Consider the following 25,564-nt stretch of genomic DNA (forward strand, 5'->3'; position numbering starts at 1 on the left):
GGCAAGATTCTTCCCATGAACTTCAGCCAGAGGGCTCAAGATCCAAGCTGGGCAAAAAGAAAGCTGAGATACTAAATGGTGTTTTGGATGAGGGCATATGTCTGTGAAAAGGAAGAATCTGGTGTAAGCATATGCTGTTACAATTTATTCAGCATTTAAAGCATGAATTAACTTGACAGTAAGCAAATCCCCTGGAGTGCCTTAAACCACTTTTGCATGGCTTTTTCCCAGATGGAGAGGAGGGCTTTGTGTTCAGAAGTAACCCAGCAGTGAGAAATCAGTCTCTTCAAATATTCTTCTCTTTTATTGCCTGGAGTGAACTGAAAGTGTAGCTAGTCCCAACAATGTGCAAAATGAGAATATTCACCGCAGGCCCAATGGCAAGGAACCTCTTGGCAGGGTGGTGAAATGTGTGGTCTCCTTATCTGCAGAGTAGATTTCAGAACAAACAGGAGTAGCTCCATGGATATAATAGGGTTTTCTGGAGAGGATATAAAATGCCCACGACAAATGTCTGATTTGTGATATTTTTTCTTTGTTTTCCTCTTTTCAGCAACTAAACTCCTTTGGGAATTACCAATTTTTGTTCCAAGATCTGGCTATTACCACTGTAATTGGTGTGACAAGTAAGGCCCTTAGTCATCCTATGTATTAATGAGAGAATGACCTCAAATATTTTTCTCCTCCTTGGAAATGCATAATTCTACATACATAAAGGAAGAAAATGAAGGCCAAGCTTTCTGCAGACTAAACGTGCTCTATGTAGAATACAGGATGTTTAGATTAGTAGAAGAGGGGTATTGGTGTAGAAAAGCCCTGAAGGTGGGAAGTACTTAATGGTGCATTTGCTGAGTGTGTAGGTTGTTGCCAACAGGGGTGCTATCTTTAGGAGCAAGGAGTAAGCCCACACCTAGTGCAGTGGAAAGTCTATTCAAGCATTTTCCTGTTGACTTAGGAAGGCAGATTAAGAAAATACATGACTCTATGCCCAGAGGAAAAAGCAGGGATTAACTTTTTTGAGTCCAGCTCACATTTGAAGCTCTGTAGACCAGAGCCCCGAAAGAAGAGAGAGGTAAAAATGGAGAAGAAAGAAATGACAGATGTCAGACACTACAGAGCAGGGAGTTGTAAGCCAAGAATAAGAGGGGAAACCAGTGCTGAGGCACAAAGACAATGTTATTGAGACAGAATAAGTGCAGGGAGAGTTTCAGAAGCAGGAATGGCAAGGACAGGGCCATGAAAAGCATATAGCAAAACCACATCCTGATATGTTCTATCCTTGCTGGAACACAGACAAGGAAAAGACTTTGATGAAATCAAGCCTAAAAAGGTCAGCCACAACACAACTGGGTGCCAAAAGCTACATTGCTGTAAGTAGTTTATTTGGAATAACATCAAAGCTTTGTCCATAGCTCTTTTACTCAAAGTCTGGATGACTTTGTTAAACCTAAGAACGGAGGAAAACCTGTTGTGTCAGGTAATGCTGTCCTTCTCCAGCTCAAATAACCAGCCACTAGGTGTTTAGAGCAGCAGGATGAACAGAACATGAGTAGCAAAAAAGCCCAATCCACAGCTGAAAGTGACAGAAAGAGAACAGAAGAGCATAAATATATGTTCACATTCTTGGGCCTGACAGTAGCCAAGTAAAATAAAAAAGCCAACATTTTAGTTTTCAAAAATGCCTCATGATAGTCAGATGACATTAGTTAGCCTGGTCTGTGTCAATATGACTTTGGAAGAAAACTGTTTTTTGTACTTGATACAATTTTTGTATGCTTTAATGTGAATATTACAGACTGCAAAAATGTCATTGATACAGTCAGTATTACAGAGCATCGCTGCTTGTGTTTTGGACACACCACTAAACACATCTGTACTTGTTTCAGTGAGTTTCACAGGTGCCTATCCAAAGCTGGTCCCCTACAGACCTCCAAGCCAGCTCATCTCACCCCCATTGCTGCTCTCTGTTGTGCTTAACATCCTCTTCAGCCTCAGCATGCAGATCTTCGGGTTTGTGGTGGTCCAGGAGCAGCCTTGGTATTCCAAGACCAATATACACAGGTAGGGCCCCTTTCTGGGACTCTGGATGCCACAGGGGGGCAGGTCTGTGTGAAGCTATTGATCAGCTTCACTGCAGGCTGATGAGCAGCTGCAGCAGACCCTGTGCTGCCCAAGGGTGCAAACACTTTAATTTGTGTTGTCTGAGGTCCCTAAGCTGTCCAGCAACCTGCCACACACAGTTCATGTGGTGAGAATGGTTCTGCTGAGCACAGAGAGGAGGATTTGGTTGCAAGAGGGACCAGGTTTGAGCTCAAGCTCTAACAAGTTCAGCAAGCTCAACCAGTGGTGAGGTAGAGGGCATTGCCAATAGCCTATATCATGGCAGTGAGGGAGGACTCCTGATGGTTAATAGTGGAAGCTGGGGGAAATAACCAGGACAATGATCATTCCCTGAGCAGTGTGACACTCTTTTTCAGTGCCTGCCTGTCAGTGAACAACCATGAGAGGAATTTATCTTCCAGCTTGGGGCTCCAGGGGGTGAGAGATGGAGCCCATGAGCAAACAGACAATGGCTTCAAGAGCTATGAAAACACCACAGTGTGGCTGCTAAGTACCATCAATTGCCTCATCGTAGCACTAGTGTTTTCCAAGGGAAAGCCTTTCAGGCAACCCATCTACACCAACTGTAAGTATGAGAAGAGAAGCAATGACATATAAGTCAGCTCAGAAGGTCAATTTAATAGGGCAAAATTAGACTTAACCAAAATTATGTCAGCCAAAAAATCAAGAGAAAGACTGTCCCATGAAGGGAAGACGAGCACATATGTTTGTGATAGTTCCAGCAGATGCAGCGAGTCATGGAAGAACTGTTCTTTTTCTCTTTGGGACAAATCCTGCAGCATACTCTTAGAAAAAACTCTCTTCAGCCTTTTTTTTTTTTTTTCCCCTGAACAATTAAAATAATGCTGCAGGTTTCATGGCTTTGATGTTTTGGTATAGTAATAGTGAGGAGGGGACATTCCTTGTAGAGAGCAGAAAAGGGGGTCATCAGTCTCACAGAACATGGCAATACACAAATGAGTGGGTGGAGGATGAAGTTCAGTGCATGCCAGCTGGAGAGAAAATGAATTTACTCATCACTGGAACATTTGCCTACAGATGGAGAAGGTAATAGGTTCTCCATTACTTAGACTCTTTAGATCCTGATCAAGAGCAAAGTCTTGACATCCCTGAAGTTGAAGGGAGCATTCCTAACCATATTAACAAGATCAAGACTACATCCTGGACGTTTTTCTGAATCACAGGATATACTGTGATCAGAGAGAGGCTTACTGGAAGGCTGTAAAGCTTCTCAGATGTAAAAGGTCAAATCAAATGTTCAAAATACCCATTTGGTGTTTTAAATCTATGGCTACAATGCTTGTCTCACACTCATGTATAGCTACTTGACTGAGTAAGCCTGGGATTTTCCTCTGTTCATTTTTCTTTTGCTGAAAATTCCTTTCTATCCCATGGATTCTTTTGATAACTGTGTAACAGAGGAAATTATTACAATCTTCTGCAGTAAAGGCAAGCAGCTGAGATTGCTCATAAACCTGTGGGTTTCTTTCTTTGCTCTTTTCCCTTCAGATGTGTTCATAGTGGTGCTCATAGGGCAGCTGGGCATTTGCCTCTTCTTCATGTTTGCTGACATTGATGATCTCTACTCCAAGATGGATGTGAGTATTGTTCCAAAGGGGATTTTCTTCCTACTGCCAGTCCATTATAAGCACACTGGGATTATTTTAACAAAAGGCACAGACTTTTGCAGGGAAACATGGCACCTCCAAAGCCAAATCATGTTTAAAGAGGTGCATTTTAGATGATGGGATTGTAGAAACTTCTGCAAATATAGTGACTCCAAAGTAGTATCTGTGCATTCAGTGAGACAGCTACACATGTAATTGTGATTGTTTCAGCACATTGTACAATCAACAGAAGATAACATCACTAAGCTTACGTGTGGTATGTTGGTGGCTTGTGAAGCCAGGAGCAAAACAGGGCTGGGCTCTGCAAGTTTAAAATAAAGCACTATGTTCCTGTGTTTCTCAAGCTGAGCTACTCTGAACAAAGGTCCTCTTACCAAAAGTTGCCAGTTAGCGCTCAGAGCAGCTCACAGTTCCATTCTGCAATCTTTTCAGGCTCCCCATTTAAATTTTAGAGAGCAGTTTCCCAAAGCAGGATTTGGGTTTAAAACAGTTGTAGAGAAAGACCAGTGGGGCTGCCATGGCAAGAGAGGATCTATCTTGATCCTTGATTAATAAATACCGGTAAGGCTTGACGTATGTAGTCTGGCAGAATGCAAGCTGGGAGTTGTCTTGTGCAAATCCATCCCAAGGGAAATGTGAGGGAAGGATAAGATCTACATCAGCTGAAGGACAGGGTTGTCAATGGACCCGACAATGAGGCTGTGAGATGTTAACCTCCTCCACTGTGACACTCTCACAGTCTTCCTGTAGGAGTTACAGGAACAAAACAAGAAAAACACCACAAAACTATTTTTCTGTACATTTGCAGAGCAGTGGCTTTGAGTCACAAGTGCTGAACACAATGCAGCTTCCAGTCCTGTGTGTTTGCATGTCAGTTAGCAAGTCAGTTTAGAAATGGGATTAATGAAATATGGAAAGAGAAAGAGAGTCAAAGGCCCAGGTCCCAATTTTAATGTCAAACAGCTCACTTATCACTGCTGCCTAGAACTATTTGCAGAGCCCGGCTCAGCGGGCAGACCCAGCTAGAGAAGCTGCCACGAGGTGGCACTTTAAAGCAAGTCATCGTCCTGTCGTGGCCTGTGCTGGCACAGGACATTTCTCAGAGCTGCAGCTGCAAGGGGACAAAATGCTTTTGGGGAGAACTGCAAAACTCTCAGCCCAAGCAGTCTGGAGGGAATTCACTAGAATTGCTGAGAAGAGAAAGGAGTAGTAATAAAAACCTCTGCAACAGCCTAGCCCTGGAGAAAACTGCTGATCCAAATTGCGCATCTGAGCTGCATCTCCAAAAGCAGTTGAGCTACAGCCAGAAAGCCAGTCCCATCTCTGGGAAGCTGGAACTGGGTTTTGGGCTGAAATACTCAGTTTGAACTATTTCTTAACATTAGAAAGTAAAAAGGCAATTAGATTTCCTCCTGCAGTTCTAAAGAATGGTTTTCTCTGCTGCATCAGAAATCTAAAAGCATCTTTATCAGTAATTCCTCAAGACAAATAGCAGTATTAGCTCCTCACCAGGGTCACTCAGTTGGGCTTTTTATGACATGGAGCTGCTGAAGATCAGGGGCACAAGTCATGTAAGGACTGGCTGAGGGAGCTGTGTTTGTTTAGTCTGGGGAAAAGGAGGCACAGGAGAGACCTTAATTCTGTCTACAGTTACCTGACAGGAGGTTGTAGCAAGGTGGGTGTCACTTTTTTTCTCACATGTAATAAGTGATAGAGAGGAAATGCCCTCACTTTGTGCCAAGGAAACTTTAGACTGGAGATAAAGAAAAAAAATTAACTGAAAGGGTTACGGACTGGAACAGACTGCTCAGGGAAGTGGTTGAGCCATCATCCCTGGAAGTATTTAAAAGAAGTGTAGTGGTGGCCCTTAGGGACATGGTGGACTTAGCAGTGCCTTGGTTTATGGTTGGGCTCAATGATCTTTAGGGCTTTTCCCAGCCTAAATGATTCTGTGTTCTATTGCACTCGTACCCACCAGTGTTTACTGTGGACTCATTGCTGAACAGCTTCTCCTGCTTTTTTCCCAGCTCGTTTGCACCCCTACCACGTGGCGAATCTCCATGGTGGGAATGCTTGCAGTCACACTTGCTGTGTCCCTCCTTGTTGAGGTGAGTGACCATAACTGGATGTGCTGGTCTGCACTAACTGGAGAGGCAAAATGGTCGAGTCTTGCTCTTTCTCCCTCTACCTCAGCCTAGTTTGGGAATATTGAGTAAAACAGGAATAATTGCTGCTACCTCACCCTTGCTCCTTTTTCTTAAGGCTCTCCATCTGAATGATAAGGGAATGCAAGGCCTGGCACCTTTTCTTTCCCCTAGTGAATGGGATCTATCAGGCCCTGCCCCCGGCTAGAAAAATATGGTCAGTCCATGGTGTTTTCCTCTCAGATCCTGAAGACTCTCAGGAGGAACTGGTCACAGTTCTCTGGTGGAGAACTCTGGGGGAGCTGGTATGAAATGTGGTCAATAAAAGGGACAAAGTTTAAGGGACGATGAGCAGGGCAGGTGGGAGGTCTGGGTCTCCACTATTTGCCCCATGTGTGTACTCTGGAAGAAGAGTAAACTGCTATGCAGGTCCTCTTAAACTTGTTTTTTCTTCTACCTTTACAGGAAGCTGTCATTGAGAACAGACCCCTGTGGCTGCTGCTGAAAAAGACATTCAGGTACCACTCAAAGAGCCACTACAAGAGGCTGCAGCACGTGTTGGAGCAGGACTCAGCCTGGCCACCTCTGAATGAAACCTTCTTCTCTGATTCTGTGGCAGTAACAGTAGAAGGAAATATGGGAGGCCATAGCAATCCAACATTTGACAGCAGTGAGGACTCACTCTGAAGGAAACTGCAGTGGACACATGTCCAGGACAGTTGCATTTGACCTTGAAAGACTCAATGAATTAAAACCAGGAAGGGCTGACTCATCATTGCTCTCCCATTCTCGGAGTAACCTGCTCTTGCCTACATCTAAATTAACTGGAAGCACAAAATCTGCTGCAGTGACATAAAGCCACGATGGTGTTTCCTCTGTCCCCTTGCCCATACACAAATGGTTGCCATCTGTAAATCAAACACCTTGCTGAATATTGGTAAAGAATTTGTGGTTGAAACACCCCATTGCTGTGTCCTCTGTTGAACTGCACTATGCACTCCCTAAGAGTGGGAGCAGCTCCAGATGAAATGCAACTAATTGCAAGTGCAGCACTCCTCTGGGCAGATAGATCCCCTTTGAGAAAACAAGTAGAATTTACTCCTGGCAGAGGCTGCTGAGCATTGGCATTCCTGGGATTCCTCATGGAGTTTCAGATACTACTCAAAGTCTTGCCTTTTTTTGGAGTCTTGCCTTTTTCTGGCAATTCTTGGCTTCCAGAACTGAAAGCAGCTGCAATCAGCCAAAGCTTTCAGGAAGTGTCCATTCCTAGCATTGTTTTGCTGTTCCTACGATGGGAACAAAAAGAACTCTCTTGCTAGCTCACTGCTATCAGGAAACCTGTGTGCCCTCTTAGTTTTTAGCAAGTGATACTTGCATTTTGTGCGTAAAAAATGGCATTATTTAACTTTTTTTTGGCAGGAGGTATTTGTTCAGGATATCCACTAAAACATGTAGAATGGAACGTATTAATTACAAATTATGATCTCATCCTGTGGCTCTTCAAGGACACGCTGTCCCTTGTGGTGTGAGCTTGCTTTACTAGGGCAAGTGCTGCACAGCTGGGGTGCCTCCTGGCATCAGCTTTACCAGTATCAAAAGAAGCCAACATTGAAGATGTTATTAACCTCGAGGACCTGAGGCCTGAAATAAAAGATGTGGAGTCAGCCAGGTCTCAAAATATATATTTTTTTTAAATTCTCTTTCATGCTCTTAAGTTGAGCCATCTGAAGTTTAGTCTGGTTTCTCCATAATTGCAGATGCAGTTCATTCATTGGCTCATATGCATCATCTGTTGTCCTTTGATGGAGAATTTTACTTACTTTGCTGTGCTGTGTTTGACGTACATAAATGCAACAACACTACCTATTCCTGCAAGAACCTTCCTTTAACCTCTGCTCCTTTTCAAAGAGGTCAGTGAGTCAGGCCAGCACTTGGGGGGACAGTCAGGAAAATTTCATCTGGGTGCTTTGGGATGGGGTGACTGATACTTCACAGACATAATCCATAGTGGAAAGCTGGTGAACCTCTTTTTTGGCTATTAGCACACATTCCTGGCAGAAGGTTGCAGGGAATAATAGCGAGCTAAGGAGGTGCTGCATACTTGTAACAGCTAAATATTTCCCTTATGATGACTGGGTCCCTTCTTGGAGAGCAGTGCTGTCAAAGCCTGATGTCCTCCTCCTCTGCTGCTGGCCCTTATTCCTGGCAGAACTTTTCCTGTGTACAGGGCTGTCTTGCCTCCTGACTGAGCAGCAGGACAGCCCTGGAGTGCTCAAGCTTTTTGCAGCTGCTGGGGCCACAGTCAAATCATAACTGCCCCTTCACGGAGCCTCTTAATGGATTTTTTTTAGTACAGCTAAGACAGACTTGTTCCTCTTTAACAGCCTTGATTTCATAGTCCAGAGACTACAAATACCAGAGAACAAATACCAGCAGCTGCTGCTGCTTTTGCTGGGTTTGCTTGTGACCTCAACAGCAGAGTAAAGCACAAATGTGTTTAAGAACAGAGGAAAATATTTACAAAATTGCTATTTTTAATTGCTTTTTTTCACCTCATAACTTCCTTTTCTCCTACAACATAGACACAGGATTTTTTTTCCTGCATAGATAAGGACACACTCTAGGACTGATCTTCTCCTACAGAGGACAAAACAAACACATCTTGTGGATAAGAGGGAAAACAGTTATGGATAGCTACTTGCTGAGTTTGCATATAGAAATGCCAGGCATGTGTTTCTGCATACAGGACATGGTTGTGCCATTTGTCTTCACTTTACTGGGCTATGGATGCTACATGAGTGTCTTTAAAATGGGAGACACCTATGAATGCTGGGACTCTAAACTAGTATGTGCCTGAACTTTTAGTGAAGTACCTAATAGTGAAACCCTACAAAATTCATGAGAAGTTTCAGGCCTCTTGAAATTGGTTACATTTGATGTTACCAACCTTTCAGTGCCCTCTGGAAAGAGCTTTTGAAGAGAACTCCAGCGTGGCACTCTGAAAAGTTTATTTAATTTGAACTTCTCATTTCCATCCAAGGCTGAAACTTTATGTTTGAAATACTAATGGTCGTGCCTGGAGGCAGACTGGTCCTCATAAGCTTGTGGTAGTTCAGTCCAGATACAGCTTCAGTGTCAAAGGGCTGGCACCCTTGATTTAGTGTCTGTCTCTTTGTTCTAGTGAATGTCGAAGAATGCATTAAATTTGCAATGAGGGACCAAATTTGTCAGATGAATACTTCATTTCAGTTCTAAACTATGCAGAAAACACTTTCACTGGCTATTTTAGTTCCACTAGCTCTACAGAATAGTCTGTTACTACTTCAGAGAATCCAAGTGGTGAGTAAATCTCTGAAAAACTTAATCTAAACCTTTTGCTGTTTGTTAGGTACCACAATAACAAAAAATAAAAAAATAACACAATAACCACAATAACAAAAATTATGCTTTCAGGTATCTTTTGGCCAGTTTTAACATAAAACATAAAAGTGAGTGATTACTATTGTTATAAGGCTGACAGAATGTAGAGTAGGTAAAAGCATGGAAGTACAAGGAAATCAAACTATCATTTTAGCAGTAGCCTGAGGCTGATTACTGCTGAGCTCACAGAGCATTAGGTTTTATTTTTTCCAAATAAATATCATATTCACAGTGACTTTCTTAAATCATAAAACATCGAAGACTTCTATGCTAATTCAGTCTTCTCCCTCCCCCATATTTCGGTACTGTTTCCTGAATAGCATCAGAAATGTCACCTCTGTTAGACTGCTGTGCTGGGAAATCACGTGACTTACAGTCATGACAAAGTCCCAGCACAGCTTCTGCCAAAGAGGAATTGGGTGTCAACATTTTCTACAGCTTACATAGTTACAGACACACGTAAGCTGGTAAGCTGTTCAACTTACAACAAGCTGTTCAACGGGAATAACTGTGTCCTGGGGTGCCTCAGGCACACGACTGCCAGCCAGGCAAGGATATTCCTGACTCCTGATAAATGTTTTATAAATCTTCAGGAAGACATAAGGGTTAGTGGTCAACACTGAGAACTGCAGTTCCTGAAAGCAGCTTGATGTAATTCGAGGTGGTGGAGGGTGTGAAGGGCTGGCAGCTCGGATGTGCACTGACCTGTTTGTCATGATCATGTGCTGCTTAGAGCCAGGCACATCTTACATTGCCTCCAAAGTCACTGCTAAAATCATTGTTTCTGAGCTGAATTACTGGGCAAGATTCAGCCTTTTGAGAGGTTTCTTGAGACGATGAAGTGCTGTCTGTGGAGTGCTGCCTGGGAACACTTTTATTGCTGCCTCTCACTGATCTTGGCAAAGCCCATGTGAAGAGCTGGGCCTTTGCCATCACAGGTGTGTTGGCTGCACATCACACTTCTGTATCTCCAGTATCTGCAGCACTCCCATGCTGAACAAGTGCTCAAGATGCCAGTGTACCTTTGTACTCAGAGTACTGCTGTCCGTAATTTTGCAATTGCAACTTTTAAATCAAGATAAGACATTATCTCTAATGGCCTTGCAATGACAATTAACTTCAGCATTATCTCAGAAGATCCAACTGTATGAATCTGATTGCAATAACTGGCGAAGCTCAGACACCCAACTTAATTAGAATTTCTGTATTTCTTCTTGCAATGGGAGTTTTGTAATGACAGTCTTTACAACTTGGTGGTTTTGTTGATATCCTGCAACTGTTGAGCACAAATAAACCTTCTAAGAAGGGGCTGCAGACAGCAAGGCTACAATTAAGGGGGCTGACTCTGGCATGAAGCAGGAATTGCTCCTTGAAGGCCAAGGGAGATATAGGGGCATGAACTGGAATCAAACAGAAAATTGGATCCATGTTCCCACCACAGCTTGTTCTATGTTAACTCAATGAACTCAAATCCTGACTTTTAATGAGTGATGTGATACCTCCCTGGATAGCTCCAACTTCAGTTTCTGTGCTGTTAGTATGGCCACTGAATTGTAACTCCCTGTTTCATGTTGACTGCTGGTGTCTCAATGCTGCAGTCACCTTCCCATCCACAGCAGCTTCCCAAGCTGCATCACCTCACTGAGGAGCACAACAAAGTTCAGGTTACCATCTGCACCCAGAGAGTCACATGTGAGTGAGTCACATGCATCCCATTTTTCTCACCAGCCTGTATCATGAATTAATATGTTAAAGTGCATCTGGAATTGCACAGCAAAGGAGGAATGGGGCAGAGGGAGGTGAGGTGGGCAGGGCAGCAAGAAGTGTGGACACAGCCTGTATGATGCAGTGATGATGCATCTGTATCTGCAGCATCTGTCATTACACAGGTGAAGCCAGTAATTTGTGTTAAGAGTCAAGAACAGCTTAGAAATTTAATTTCACAAACAAGCAACAAGACAACAATTCTGGCCTTCCAAGACCTGCTTCCTGGCTCTGCTACAGGCTGATTACACTATCTTGTCAAGCAGTTTGTGACTGGTGTTTAAGGTGTCTAGATATACAGCTCCCATCGAGGTATGTGCTTTCTTTCCCAGCCTCAGTTCCTCACCCATAAAATAGAAGTTACAGCTATTTTTGCCTCCCAAAAGCATGGAGATGAGCAATACTTAGGGTGGTAGGGAGATGTAAAGGCATTGGGTAGGTTTTCCTGGTCAGGGTGTTTTATGGACACCAGGAAAATGAAGCTGAAGATGCTCACTTGGAGTGAGAAGTTTAAAGGGCTGATCTTTGAGCTGTTGTTCTTCAGCCAGTAGTATTTCTAAGAAGCACTGCTTTAAAATAATAGAGTGGAGAAGATTACTGATACTGTGTGTGTCTTGAGACTTAATTTAACCACTGCATAAGTAAAGTTGTTTTTGTATTGTTCTACAGGAATCTTGTTACTTAGTCCCTGGAGACACATTTCTTTTAAGTGGAAAAAGGTTCTGTCTCCCCTGTGATGCTGTCCTGGTCGATGGAAGCTGCATTGTGAAGGAAGGGATGTTCTCAGGTGCAGCATTGGAGACAGAAATGCTAAGGTTCTCTGAAAGGGAGGTGTCTCTATCTGTTCTGACAGCAAATTATTTATTATTAGTGTAGTTTGCAGCAGGAGGGAGAAAAACTGTGGGTTGAATAATTCACAGTTGTCTTAAGCTTTTGGACACTGTCATTGTGTAATATGCCTTTCTTATCCACATTTAAAACAAGTAGCATTAATGTACTGTTAGGTGTAGAAAGTAAAAACACTCAAATACCCTGAATATGTATTTTTTTCGTTTTTGGTGTCTGATATTGCAGCAGTTCAGCTCAAGCACACAGATCAGAGAAGCCAGTGTTAGCCCTAAACATCAAGACAGCAAGGCACAGACTTGGTTCAGGGACAAAATGTGACCCAATCTCCTCATACAGAGTGTTCAGAAAAATCTATCACAACATGGGTGGGAGGAGGCAAGAGAAGGAAAGGAGCTGCTCTTCTCTCTGCCATGTCCTGGCCTAGAGTGGTTCTGGATCTCTACAGTTACCTACCCTGTCATTTTTTCTCCTTCCTTGTCAACATTTTCTCCAGAGAGATACCCAGGTATGTTTGGGGAGGCAGAGTCCGATGGGTGTCCCTGCTTCCTGCTCAGCTCTGTCCCTGTGAGAAAGACCTGGGCACTGCTGTGGCAGATGTAACCACAAAGGAGGCTGCTAATTCAAAGCAAACAGAACTCAGCAGCAGCCTGAGTGCTTTTAATTATCCTGAAGGGCGTTAGGAGAATATGCACAGGACTGTTCAATTATATCATTCTCAGCACAGTTAATAAATAATTCAGTCGATAAACCTTTCATCTTGTAAATGTTAGGATAATGTTCCTTCTCTTGAAATAAAGTCTTGCTGATTTTGGTGCTTGTCAAATATCACCTACCTTCTGCCAAATCCATGAGACCACAGATCAGAGCTGCAAAGTGTCTTTAGGGACATTCCTAAACCCTGGCAGGCTACATCTCAATTCCAAGCCTAAAGACCATTGAAATCCTAAAGAAATAACCATATAAACATGAAAATTGATTATATTCAAAACTGTCCTATTTCTTTCATATTGCAAAATACAATAACAGACTTCAGCACTTCAGTGCATGTGATGCCAAAATGTTAATCTTTTCCAGTGGCCAGGGCAAATCATACACCCCATATCAACTCCCAGGATAATTAGAAGTTATTAGTACACCAGATACTTCAACACCACAGAGATAATTATCCCATAATGAACGAAAGAAGAAATTCATTGCAAGAGGAGAACAATCACATTCCCAATACTTCTTAAGAAAGCAGAGAGGAAATTACTATCTGATATAAATTAATGAGATGAAATTAATAAGTGTCAACCAATAAAATACTCCTCCAGTGGGACCAGACTGCAGGGCCGTAGTACAATCTCTTCTTGGCCCTCCTCCAGTGCTCTGGGGAAGCCCCCTGAGGTGGTGCATGTTGAAGAGACTCACAGCCCATCAAAAGGCAGGCAGCTCCAGCAGTGCCAGAGTGTTTCTCACCAAGGTGAAAATATTCATCCTTGCAGGCAGTGTCTCACATAAGCAGCAGAACAAAACTGGATCAATGTGTCAGAATAAATTCATGTAATTGAAAACATCCTCTGTAAGGTATCACAATGTAAAGCTCTTTTTCCAGATATGTCCAATGGGCATCTGGCTCAGAACGTGCTGGTGACTCTTGCCAAGAACACGAGGAGGAGCTACTGCTGTGTGCATGGATCTCATTAGTCTATTTGCATAATTACTCCTTCCTAAATGTTCACATTTTTAAATGTATTGTAAAACTAGCTGTCAGCTAAGCTCAAAACTGTGAGGCAGTAAAGGAATTTAATTCTACTTACAAAATATCCTATTTTATGTTTAATACGATATAAATATTTGTTGGCTTTATGTGATGTTTAGCAGCTTCACGGTGTCTCTGAAGTATTAATTAATTAATAAGCCAATTATGATCAGGCTGAGAACAAGGTATAATGTGCTGGAGACAGAAGAGGCTTTGATGGCTCCAAGGCACAAGAGGTCTGGACTCATTGAGCTTTTTAATAGAGCTGCTTGCTTCCAGATTCATTTCACTGTGCTTGTGCTATAATAGGGGATGTTAGTGGTGATCAAAGATAAATATATCTATTTAAAGTTCTCCTTAACAGGCCAGATTAAATGGTGATGGGCCGTGTTGTGGCCTGCCAGACACACCTTGTCAGCCAGCAGCTTTTTAGGGGAAAATGCGTGTCTATGAAAAGAGAGGACTCTGATAATAACTTCTGTGATGAAATTACAGTGTCTTCACCCAGCCCAGCCTTGCATGTCTTCAGTCTGAACTGCATGCCCAGGAGGGAATAAACCTCAAGGCTGGGTAGAAAGAGAAAAGAAAGAAACAGAAAGAAGGTTCTTTCATAAAAAGAAACTGGGGCGTGAACCTTTGAGTTATGCTGAGGCATGGTGTCAATAGGGGCTAACCAATTTACCCATTTTTAACACCAAGGTGGGAGAGACAAGGTGCCTGTGGCTCTGCAGATGTAAAGTCTGCAGCTGGAAGTGAAGCTGGGGCTCCTTGTGGCTTGCAAACTGCTCCCAGGGTCACTGTGCTGATCCAGCCCTGTCAGTGAGCAACACCAGCCCAAGCAGATGCTCTCCCTTTCCATACTGCAGCCTCACAACTCCTCTCCAAGGGCATATTGCCAGGATTTTTTGAGATCCCTGCTGTGAGTTGTTTCCTCTCCAGTTGCTGTTTCTGCTCAAACAGCAATTGTTAAATAGGACTCCTGTCCCTGCCCATGAGAAGGTTTTCCCATCTCAGTTACTTCACATCAAGCTGAACTCATGAGAATTTATCACTGAGTATTTTTGCCCTCTGAAAAGCAGTCCCACTAACAATATGGTTTCACTATTCAAGTTTCAGAAAATCCCTAGGTTTCCATGCTCTGCCTGGGGAACCGTATGTGAGGGGAGGAAGGCAGGGAGACCTGTCATCCATTGGTTGTTCTGGATAAGGAGATTCAAGGAAACCCCCTGGATCTGAAGAGGTTTTGAGCGACTCACGGCTGCCTTCATTTCCTCTCCTAGTTTTACTTACTGGAGTGTAAGGCAGGGGAGGCAGAGCCTGGTCACCTCTTGCTGAAAGTAGATGATGAGATAAACCATGGACTTCCTCTTCAAAGGCCCTTGGGAAGCTCTGTTCTGACAGCTGAAAACATAGATCCAACCAGCTTCTTCCAAGAAGGAGCAGGATTTCCTGTAACTCTACCAGGAAGACAGTGCTATGGCAACAATGAAATCAGTCTTGTTTCAAAGGCTGCTCTGCTCCCATGACAATGTCACTGTAACTCATCATGTTCCAGTTTCCAGTTTTCCAGGACTCAGGAATATTGCATTAATATATGCTTATTAAGAGAAAGGCTGGGACAAAGACTGGAAAACAAGTCAAATATAAAGAAAAACACCAAGATTCCTGGGAAGTATGCTGAGATGACAGCTGTTGAGACAAGTTCATAAACTTGAATTCAATGGTCTGATTACACAGCCAGAAGACAGAGAATGTCAGAAGCAAAACAGTCACCTATTATTAATAAACCACTTTATCAAGAAAGATGCAACGTTCTGGATGGAATTAGTTTGGGTAATCAATGACTCAGATACTCTCACTTTCCTGACCTCTTCTGGACTCCTGTGGAGGAATAGCAATTCTACCCCAATTCCCATTTTCTTCTGGGCTGTGGAGAATGGTCATTATTTCACAGAAGATCACAGAGGAACAGTACAAGATGTACATGAAAGTACCATCAGAAATATTGTCCAGCTTTTGCAGACAAGACACTCATGTGGAGTTTCTATACTCATACCAAAAGAGAAACTTCATGGTATTTTTGACCTTAATAAAATCTTTAATCAGTGCTTGTGTTGGGGCTGAAATCCTAAAAGGATTTCCACTGGCCCCACTGCAAGTGCACGTATATGACTCTTCATGCAAACAAGCCTTGGGCTCATTAAATGCCATTAATTAATGCTACAAACAAGTTTTCATTGCTTGTAAGTTCAAGATGCACAGAGCCCAACAACTAGAGGGATGCACAGCCTGAAGTTCAGCTGCTCTCTATCTCTTAGCTGACGTGTATCTGCTGAAGATTTAGTGATCCAACAATGTAGGATCAGAGTAATTGCAGGTGTCACAGCAAGTGTGTTGTGCTGTACAAGTTCTTAAATTTCCTCCTAATTTATTGCTGTGTAAATTCAACATGGAGTTACTGACCCGGCTTGTAAAGGCTTTAAATCTTAGCAGTGCAAAGCTCACTGTGGACATGCAAATTACTGTTGTTAAGGATAATTGATATTAATACTCGAGCCAAGGTTTCTGTCCTCTTGTTGCAAATAAGCACAGGCTTTTCTTTTTTGTCTGTCAAGGATATTATAGGTTTGTACTCAAATTTGTCTGCAAATTTGAAACTCAGGTCACTCCTATGATTCACTGAATATCTTAAAACAATCCCAAGCAAACACAGAACCAGTGATCTGTGGCTCTGTGGTTTGTTATTTTAGGTGTCACTGATCTGCAAAGAGGCGAAGGACTCCACAGTGCAAGGAGCTACCTGAGCTATTTGTGGTCCAGCAAAGGCCACAACATGAATTGGGGTCTGGAGCATCTCTCTTATGAGGAGAAACTGTGGGAGCTGGGCCTGTTTAGTCTGGGGAAAAGTGAGGAAATGTCATTAATTAATATTATAGATATCTCAAAGGTGGGTATCAAGAGGAAGGTGCCACACTCTTTTCAGAGGTACCCAGTGACAGGAGGAGCAGTAGCCATAAACCAAATACAGACAGTTCCACCTCAGTGTGAAGGAGAACTTCTTTGCATTGAGGGCAGCAGAGCACTGGAAGAGCTGCCCAGGGAGGTCTCCTTCTCTGGAGATATTCACAACCCACATGGATGGTTCCTGTGCCACCTGCTCCAGGTAACCCTGCCTGGCAGGGGGGTTGAACTGGATGATCTCTAGACTCCCTTCCAACCCTATCAGTTCTGTGATTCTGTGAAAACAGCTTTAACAGAAAATAGAAAGATTTAGTTTAGAAACACGTAAGATCTAATGACACAAGCCTCCAAACAAGGCAACAGCAGCCAGAAATATGTCTTCAAAATTATGTTCTACTTTCCTAGGTTTCTCAAGAGCTCCTCTTATCTGATCTAGTTTGTTTCTCTATTGATTGCAGGTTAACGAATCATTAGATACTGCACTGTAAAGCTGTGATTGCAGTGTATAGTAGAAAGTAAATGCAGAAAAATGCTGCAGAGATAAAAGGAATTCTTTGCTTTTAGAAACACAGGAATTATCAGAAAATTGAAAATTTAGTATTTAAAAGAATTCTTACCTTAACACAGAAGCATAAAAGCAATTTTTTTCAGTCACGTGATTTACTACTAACAGGCAGCAAAGTCAGGCTCATTGAAGCACAAAAACTGGAGGGGGAGGGTTTCCTTCCAACTTCCATTAGCTTGGTGATTGGCAGAAAAATGCAAGGCAAACACAGCTGCTCCCTATGTAAGCACAGCCAGGGATGGCTGCTTTGGAGTGCCAGGGGGAGTTTAATGCTTTTAATGCCTAATAACTGCCTCCTTGCTGGGGATTCAGTAGTTCTGAGGAACACAGGAAACCTGGGGGCTAGTTCATATCTACCTCAGGGTGTATGGAAGTGTGGTAAGGACCATGCATCCATTGAGGAGAAATCATTAGTGGAGTGGTTCTTTCCTCAGGACTTGTGACATTACTACACCAATATCTGGCAAGGCTTTGCAGATGCAGTGCCCACTTCAGTCATGCTTGAAGAGTGCAGAATTAATGCAGTTAAACACATTTGTTTGTGTAACAATTTGCTGGGCCAAATTTCAGTGTCTGAGCTAGCAGCCTGCAGTTAACAGCAGGCTGATATGTGTAAAGAAAATGAATGTGAAAACGTGTAAGGAATCAAACGTTGCCAGGTTAAAGTTTTACAAAGGCATGTTGCAGAAGGCTGTGTCCCTGGTTTCCTGGACACTGACAAGGAGGAGGTGAAATGGCATGTTATGACCTCAGTCTGAAACTAAAGGCTGTGTTATTTCTAGTAGGTATATGCTCATACTGAGGTAGAGATCATCTTGGAAAGCAGAAGCCTGAAACCATTTTGCAATGAATTGAAAGTCCTCTCAGATTATTGTCAAGCACTTCTACAGCTTGCTGTCAAAAGTAGGTTCAGAGAAAACAATGCACTTACTTGTCCCCCAATTTTATTTCATGTCAGTTGTGTTCTGTTGGGAGAAAGTGTTTTTCTGTCAGCAGCTGTAATGTTACTTCACATTTTGACAACTCCAGGCGAGCTCCCACCATGCCTCAGGTTTAACCTGAACAGCTTGCTTTCAGCATCTTGTAACACCTCAGATGACAGGGGTGCTGTGATGCTGCCAGTAGCTGCACAGTGGAGTTACTCCACGGTCACCTTCTCAATTCCAGTTTAATTAAAAACACCAACCCCATGACCATGTGCCACTTCCACAGCCAGCAATGGCCTTGCTCAACAGGGCCATCAGGAATGTGAAATAACCACCTCTAGCAGCAGAGATCTTCAATTCTTATCACTCAGTCCATAAAATAGCTGGTGTTGGGACAGTTTCTCAGATTTTGTACTCTCTAGCTAGCTTTTCAGATAGAAGAAATGCCAGGCTGAGCAGTGTTACTGCTGCTGTCATCAGCCATCTGTTCTGCACTTGGGGAGCCCTTACAGGGCATGGCTGCTCTGAAGGCTGCTGCAGAGCATGTGGTGATCACTGGCTTCTCAGCACCTCTGACAGAACAGGGGAGGCAGAAAACAGCAGGATAAATATGAAGTTAGAGGACACCTAAACCCTAAGGGGAACAAAACCATGTCAAGGTTTTGGAATTGGGATTTGAGTATTTGACAAGTGTCAGGGACCCACCAGGAAGGTCTAATCCTGTCTCGGTGGAGCAATGGAAGCACAAATATTGCCAAGCCAGCTCATTGTTTTTTCTTGCAGATAATGGTGAATGTGCCTATCTTTGGCAGGATATCTCCTGGCCAGAAGTCCAGCCTTGTTTAACTCGAGTAAGGTTCCCTTTTGTTTTCTTCTGGAACCAAATCAATAATGTGTTTTCTTGAAGTGTGACTGTCCCATCCAGTGCTGCTCCAGGCTGATCTTTCCCACCCCCTCTCTCTTTACAAGCAATCCCCCTTTGCATCCTTTGCAGCTGCTTTTCTGCCAGTTCCCTTCCAGGCATCCTTCTGCATCCAGAGCACCAGCACCCCTTACCCAGACAGAGCCACTGCCCCTCTCCAGCACAGCACAGAAGGCAGCACTAAATATGAGGCTGAGAGAAAAACACCAAGGCAAACTTCCACATTTACAAATAGCCCCAACTGCAGCAACTCCTGCACAGTGGCTGGTGCTGTCTGACAGCCCGGCAGAGCTGGAAAATACCTGGCACAGTTTGGGGGTTTGACCCCAAAGATGCTCCTCCAGGTCCCCCAAAGGAAAGCTTTGTCCCCCAAACATGATTATCACTAATTATGGATATTGCATTTTAAGCATAAACAAGACATGACACCTTTCCGAAAAAACAACAGTTCATTATTTATTAATTGAGGTGGAAGGCTATTTTTCCATCTTGTGGCTGCCATGGATTTCAGGCTTTGAAAGTGATCTATGCAGTGATATCACTGTTAGAACAGGAGGTGTCTGTGACCTCATCTTTCAGCTCCCAAGTCCCCAACCTGCAGTGTCTGCTGGAGCTGATCAGGTGAGTTTGCTCACGGGGTTGGTGTATGGGGTTGTGAGAGGGAGTGCACAGCTCTCAAAGGTGCTGATAAACCAAACTTAATTCCTCAGGAACTGCAACAAGTATAGAAGAATGGGGGTTTGAATTGGGTTTGACCCTCAAATTTCAGTCCTGGGAGGATTTTTGTGATGTTAGGAGAGCTTTGTGCTTGGTAGCTCATATTTCTGAATCAGGTACAAAAGTGGAATCACATGAAAAGGCAAAATATAATGGTAAGCACAGAATAGATTTGCCTGCCATTACTTAAAAAACTTTCAATTCCAGATGCTACAGACAGTCATGGAGCAGCCAGTAACAATGCCTTTCAGCCAAATGTATGTGAAGATAATTACCTGATTGTGTAGAAATGTGCTTGATTCCCAGAGCTGTTGAGCAAATTAGTAATGTAAAAGCAACAACAGCTTAATCTGGGTATAAAAATTGTAGCTGCAGAATAAAACAAAAGAAACAAACTGCTGCAGATGAAGGGTAGTTAAGTAGCTCTGCAATACCTTAAGGCAAAAATATTTGTCTATGGAATCTGAACTGTTTTCTACTCTTCTGTGGGAGCCTGAACATAGATCCTGAACACAGAAACCATCTGCAGCACTAAACCTACAGTACTGTTGCTGTAAGTAGGATTTGTGGTTTGTGTTTTGAGCAGGGAAGGTTGAGCTGGTGCCTTTGCTGTGAACAGCTGACGCTTTAGGGCCTGATTCAGTTTGTTGGTACCATTCTGGTGTTTTGGGTCAGTGCTGCATCCCCATTGTTTATCAGCACATGGTTCTCACCGTAGGTTTTTATCTTTATTGGTATCACTAGGCAGGGGAGAAAGGACATTCAGGGCTTCAAGTTTAACAAAGATCTGAAAAGTTGTTTCCCTGCCTCTGCATGGATGCATCACAGGGCAAGTGTCTCAGTGCAGGCAGCACACATCTTCATAGCTGTGTCCTTCAAGCACTGTGGCCTTTGCCCACCTGAGAGCCAAGATTTTGGCACTGACCAAAAAACTAAGCAAATATTTTTTGGTTTTAATGTCTGTTTGATGTTTTTTTCCTTTAATGTATGTCTTTCAGCCCTGTAATTGATACCTGGTTATTATAGCAGGCTGGGCTGGAAAGAAGAGGGAATTGCTGTTTGCAGTTCCCTTTTCCTGGAAAGAGCAGGGACAAAATGTTGGGTGTTACCTTTCAGACAGTGCTCTCCAGGAAACCAACGTGTGCCCCCCAGCAGCCCAGTGGGAAATGGTACCAGCAGTAAAGACACTGCAGCTCTGACTACTGTCTTCTGTCATCTGCACCATTGTGACCTGTGTTTTTTCCAAAGGAATGCTCTTCTGGAAGCCCACCAACCTATGAGCTGGGGTGACATGTACTCTGCAGAATCGTATTCTTCACTCAAAATAACCCTGGCTTGAGAGGCTGCTAGGACGGGGATGCTGTGGACTTTTCTATACCCCCAGCAGTCACTGGCATGTAAAATAATTGCTGGTCTATGCAAGCTCCTGCCTCTCCACTTCAAAATGCTCTGCTTGTGTACCTCTTCCTTGAGAAAGCAGAGCTGAAAGGGGAGATTGCAGCTTGGTTTAGAAAACAGGTGCCTCCAGAAGATGATGTGGTGGATTTAGTGCAGAAGTATGTGTTACTGTGAGCGCAGAGCACGAGGGTCAGATGTATTCATTTTGAAATACACACATCAAAAAGAATTCATCTGAGATTCGCAGCCTTACCTTGCCTGACTTCCATTCCCAGAGAAGATAGAGAAAAGCCTGTGATGATATCACTTTTAAAAATCTCTCTCTCCTTTTCTGTTTGAGTCCTGCAGAGATGATTTGAGCCTGCCTACCCCTCAGTTGACTGGGACTTCTCTTGCAGCTTTTTGCTCCTGGATGAGAGGGCTGGACGTTTCTTAATCTTAGCAGAGTTGACTTTTTTAGGAGTTTTGTTAAAAGGCAGGTGCCAAGCCCATTTAACAGAGAACTGATTCTCTACAGAAGACAGGTAAGACCAGAAAGAAGCTGCAAGCAGCCAGGCTGAGATGGGACCGAGGATTTATCAGCTGGAAAATCTGCACACGCATCTTTGTGTTTTATCCTTGTTTTGCAAACACCCCCAGGAGAAAGCAAAGGGCAATTCCCTTGGTTTTAGCACCCACTTAGCTCTGCCTCCTCTTTTCCCCAGAAGTCAGGAATTTGCCAGGGAGCCCCTGGCAGCTGTTGACCCATCCTGCCAGCAAGGTTTAGGATGCTCAGCTTCTTTCTTTCCACCTCACGACCTCACAGGAGCTGCTGAATTTAGGCACCACAGGCACTCCAAGACACTGCACATGCCTGACTTGTCCTTTTGCAGTCCTGGCAACCAGGACTTTTCCACCTACTCAGGCCCACAGCAATACTTTTATGTTACCTTTTCATAAAGCTAAGCAAAATCAATGATTCACAAAAAGAGCCTGAAGGATATAGCTGATAAAATCAGGATATGGGTAGAAAGTCATCACCAGTCTTTAGAAAAGCACTGAAAGGGAAGTGTGTTGGGAGGGGCGAGAGGGGAAGGAATGGAAAATTTGCTTGCAAGTGCTTGTGGACTATCACAAAAATCATCCCAGACAATGAAATAAAAGGAGATGTGGCAACCAGGCTAGCGTTGCTGGGGGTCACGTTGAATGGTGACATTCTTGACTTATTATTTCTAATGAGGTGGCAGGGAGAAGCAAGACCAAACTTTCACACAAAGCTATCTGCAAATAGATCAAAGAAGATTTTAGGCAATATGAGTGTGGATTTCTGACATTTTATTAAGGCTTGCTTAACAGTTACACCAAGCGTACACAGTGGCTAGTCAAACTTCATGGTAGGTGTAGCAAAAGATGACCACTGACCACTGAGGCCAGGACCTCCCAATGCCTTGGTCTCATCTCCTTCAGACAGCCCAGAAGTACTACTATTTTTTGGACGAGGCTTGTACAAAGCTATGCCAAGACCAGCGCCAAGAAGAGCCGCACCTCCTAACGCTATAAAAAAGCCAGCAACTCCTTTTGTGACCTGTAAAGAGAAAGTAAAACACAGGCTGGAAACATGACAAGCACTTATATTTACTCTGTCCCCCAGGATGATAATGCAGAAAAGGCAGGGACAATCATGGTAAATAAATCAATAAGAGTCATGTGCCCCATTAGCAGAAGGGGTAACACCCAGGTTTGTACCCCTAGGAGGTGGCTTTCAACAGGAGGGCACTGTCAGGGTGCAGACAGACCACAGTGACCACTGCATGTCCCAGGGCTCTGGGGAGGCCAGAGGCAGCACTGGCTTGGAGCCCACAGCTGGGACTTGGCTGTCCCCATGCAGGCTGCAGGCTGTGTCCCAGTCCCCGGGTGACAGCCAGCAGCCAGGAGCTGCTCTGGGAGGCTCCCAGGGGCTCAGCCCGTGTCACTCACCTGGTCAGACTTTCTCTTTCCATAGCGCAGCCCTGTCACAAAGTGCTCACAGTTGCTGCCAAGCACATTATAGGGCACCTCTTTGCCAATCCATTGCTCAGCACGCTGGATGATCTCCTCCACGGGGAGAGGATCGCGGGAGCGATCATACTTGTTGTTGACACACCATTTATCATTTCCCACCACCTTCTTCAGGAGCTCCTTCTTCACTTTGGCCCTTGTGGCGGACATTGATGAGCTGCTACCCAAAACGGATGAGTCTCCTTCATCTGGGTAAGCCAAGGAGGAGGTAAGGCAGGCAGGCAGACCCACTCTGACCCTCCAGGACCTCAGATGGGTTTCTGACTGCTCCTGCAAAATCCAGCTACACACAGGGTCCACCAGCTGCCCCTGGGTGTTATGAATCTGGTGTGGTAATTGGCTCATGCAACAGAGGAATAGTTGTTGAGTATGGTGGGGAGAATTTTTGTTGGGGTTTGCAGTTCTTTTGATATGTACTTTTGTTGTTCCAGTATAGTTTTGAACCCTTTTCTGTTCTCACGCCAATCCCTCCCTTTTGTGGTTCCTGCCTAGCAGCTCTGGCTGACAGGGCTGTACAAACAGATAAAGAACGGAGTTCATTCGTACGGCCGGCACGGACAGATAGACAGACGGACACTTGTGGTGGGAGGCGGGGCGGGCTCAACACGGCACCACCAATCAGGAGAAAGGCTCCACCAATGAAAGACACGGGAAGACTGATTGACGGGGTTTGGGCCGAGCCGAGGATACAAATAAGGGCAAGGTAAAGGCTGTGGGAGGTGCGGGAATGGCACATTTAGGTCATGAATATTAATGACCTGAGCAAAAGTTGGAGATCTCATTTTCTGGGCCTGAGCCTGTGGGAGTCAGAAAGAGTCTCCCAGTGCCGTTTCCATCTTTGCTTTGTAATTTTATTGGGTTATAATTAGGTGTTATTTACTCATTCCCGCCCCGGTTCTGAGTCGTTTATAGCAGAGGGAGACAGGGCTCTTGGGGCATCCAACACCCACCCGGCACCCTGGCGGTGACACAAGTCTTACCTGTCACATGGATGACATATCCATCCCCGACGTAGAGAGCCCAGTGCTGGTAAACGGGCCGGAAGATCTCGATCAGGTCCCCAGGCTGGGGGTGGCTCCTGCCATCTGCCATCTCCGGAGGGTGCGGTCAGGCCGTGCCCCTGTAGCGGGGCTGGCTCGGCGCAGGGCAGAGCGCAGCGGGAGGCTCGGGCTGTGCAGGGGCAGCTGCCGGGAGCGCAGGCACGGAGGGTGTCAGTGGCGGGCCCCGAGGGCAGCGGCTGCCGGAGCGGCCGAGGCCGGCCCGGGCCGGAGTCCGGCTGCTGCCGCCGCCCCCGCCCGCCCGCGGTGCCCGCGGTGCCCTCCCGGCCGCGCTCCCTTCGGGCTCCGCTGCTGCCGGCGCCGGAACGCGGCTGCGCGGGGGTGCCCGCGGTGCCGAGCCCGTGCCCGAGCTCTGGGGCACCTCCGGCCGCCCGGCAGAGCCGCGCCCGCCGCCGCAGCCTGGAGGGGCCGCATCCTGCTGGGAAACCCCCGCTCGCGTCTCCCGAGCCCCGCTCACCTCAGCGCCTGTCCCGCTGTTGTAGTGGTCTCTCGCTGCCCGCTTCTCCCCTTATAAATTGATTGGACAGGCGATTGCGCAATGTTTCTGGGCTCACTGCCTGCAGCCGCACGTCTGGTACCACCCGTCCCCTGCAGTGATAAGTCTCTGCTCCCTAGGGTAGTGGCCTAACCACTCGTTTTGTGGAAAACCTGATCCTGTTGCCGAAGACTTGGGGCCACCACCTCATTATGAGGAGGGTCTATCCTCGAGTCATCCTCCTGTCCAGTGATGGGCAACAGCCCCGACCCTGTGCCCTCTCACTCTGCTGGACGTTTCCTTGCACAACAACAACCACTGGATCGTGCTTCAAACCTGACTTTGGTACCAGTCAAACAGTTGGTACCAAAAATGGCAGAGGATGCTGCAGAGGGATTTCAAATGGCCTCATGTAAACACAAAAGACTTTGCAGCAAAAGGCTGATGGATTAGGTTTATGCTAACCCCACCCACAAGCACAGTGAAGGGCACCACGCTGCACAATGCTGGGGCTTCCCTGGCTTGCTCAGAATCAGCCCAGGTTTTCATCTTGTGATGTGGACCACAGTCACATGCTTGAAATCTCAGCAAATGCCCTTCCATTTAGGGACAGGCTGTACCCATAGCCCTGATCATAATCCAGGATATTTCTCTAGGGTCTTGGGAAAAGGACAGCCTTGACTCTATTCCGTGGCAACTGAAGGTCTTGGGCCTTGCCAATATCTCCTACACAGGCTCAAAATGCAGCAAATGATGGATTCTGCTGTATCTCCTCACACTCTCACCACATGGTTTGAGCAGTGTTTCACCAAATCCTGCCAATGCATCTACCAGGTTC

At 44.9% G+C, this 25,564-nt stretch overlaps 2 protein-coding genes across 3 annotated transcripts in view; one reads left to right on the forward strand and one right to left on the reverse strand.

The window, feature by feature from the left end:
- The window catches only part of ATP13A4 (ATPase 13A4), a 36,533-nt gene extending 28,976 nt beyond the window's left edge, over positions 1-7,557 (forward strand). Inside the window, exons 25-30 of the mRNA XM_063408713.1 lie at positions 554-626; positions 1,887-2,061; positions 2,478-2,686; positions 3,631-3,719; positions 5,777-5,857; positions 6,359-7,557. Of these exons, the coding sequence (XP_063264783.1) occupies positions 554-626; positions 1,887-2,061; positions 2,478-2,686; positions 3,631-3,719; positions 5,777-5,857; positions 6,359-6,580 (849 nt within the window). The 3' untranslated portion in view covers positions 6,581-7,557. The remainder of the gene's footprint in view (positions 1-553; positions 627-1,886; positions 2,062-2,477; positions 2,687-3,630; positions 3,720-5,776; positions 5,858-6,358) is intronic.
- Positions 7,558-22,449: 14,892 nt separating this feature from the next.
- Positions 22,450-25,548, reverse strand: LOC134556316 (phospholipase A and acyltransferase 3-like). Of its 2 annotated transcripts, XM_063408714.1 has the most exons (4): positions 24,709-25,548; positions 24,174-24,377; positions 23,113-23,381; positions 22,450-22,720 (listed from the first exon to the last, which is right to left on the reverse strand). In XM_063408714.1, exons 2-4 carry the CDS (start codon positions 24,283-24,285, stop codon positions 22,514-22,516), a joined length of 588 nt encoding a protein of 195 aa, XP_063264784.1. In that variant the 5' UTR covers positions 24,286-24,377; positions 24,709-25,548; the 3' UTR covers positions 22,450-22,513. The 2 variants fall into 2 exon arrangements, with proteins under 2 accessions (XP_063264784.1, XP_063264785.1); XM_063408715.1 differs by lacking the exon at positions 24,709-25,548 and having other exon boundaries at positions 24,174-24,497.
- Between the last annotated feature and the right edge of the window lie 16 nt (positions 25,549-25,564).

This window comes from Prinia subflava, chromosome 11, assembly GCF_021018805.1.
Source record: "Prinia subflava isolate CZ2003 ecotype Zambia chromosome 11, Cam_Psub_1.2, whole genome shotgun sequence".
Taxonomy (NCBI): Eukaryota; Metazoa; Chordata; class Aves; order Passeriformes; family Cisticolidae; genus Prinia; species Prinia subflava.

Bases quoted from the DNA above. Each gene is read 5' to 3' on its own strand.
- LOC134556316 (XM_063408714.1), bottom strand. From the start codon at position 24,285: ATGGCAGATGGCAGGAGCCACCCCCAGCCTGGGGACCTGATCGAGATC. The intron at 23,382-24,173 runs GTAAGACTTGTG...TGGCTTACCCAG, and splicing joins ATATGTCATCCATGTGACAG to ATGAAGGAGACTCATCCGTT. The intron at 22,721-23,112 runs GTGAGTGACACG...TTCTCTTTACAG, and splicing joins GAAAGAGAAAGTCTGACCAG to GTCACAAAAGGAGTTGCTGG.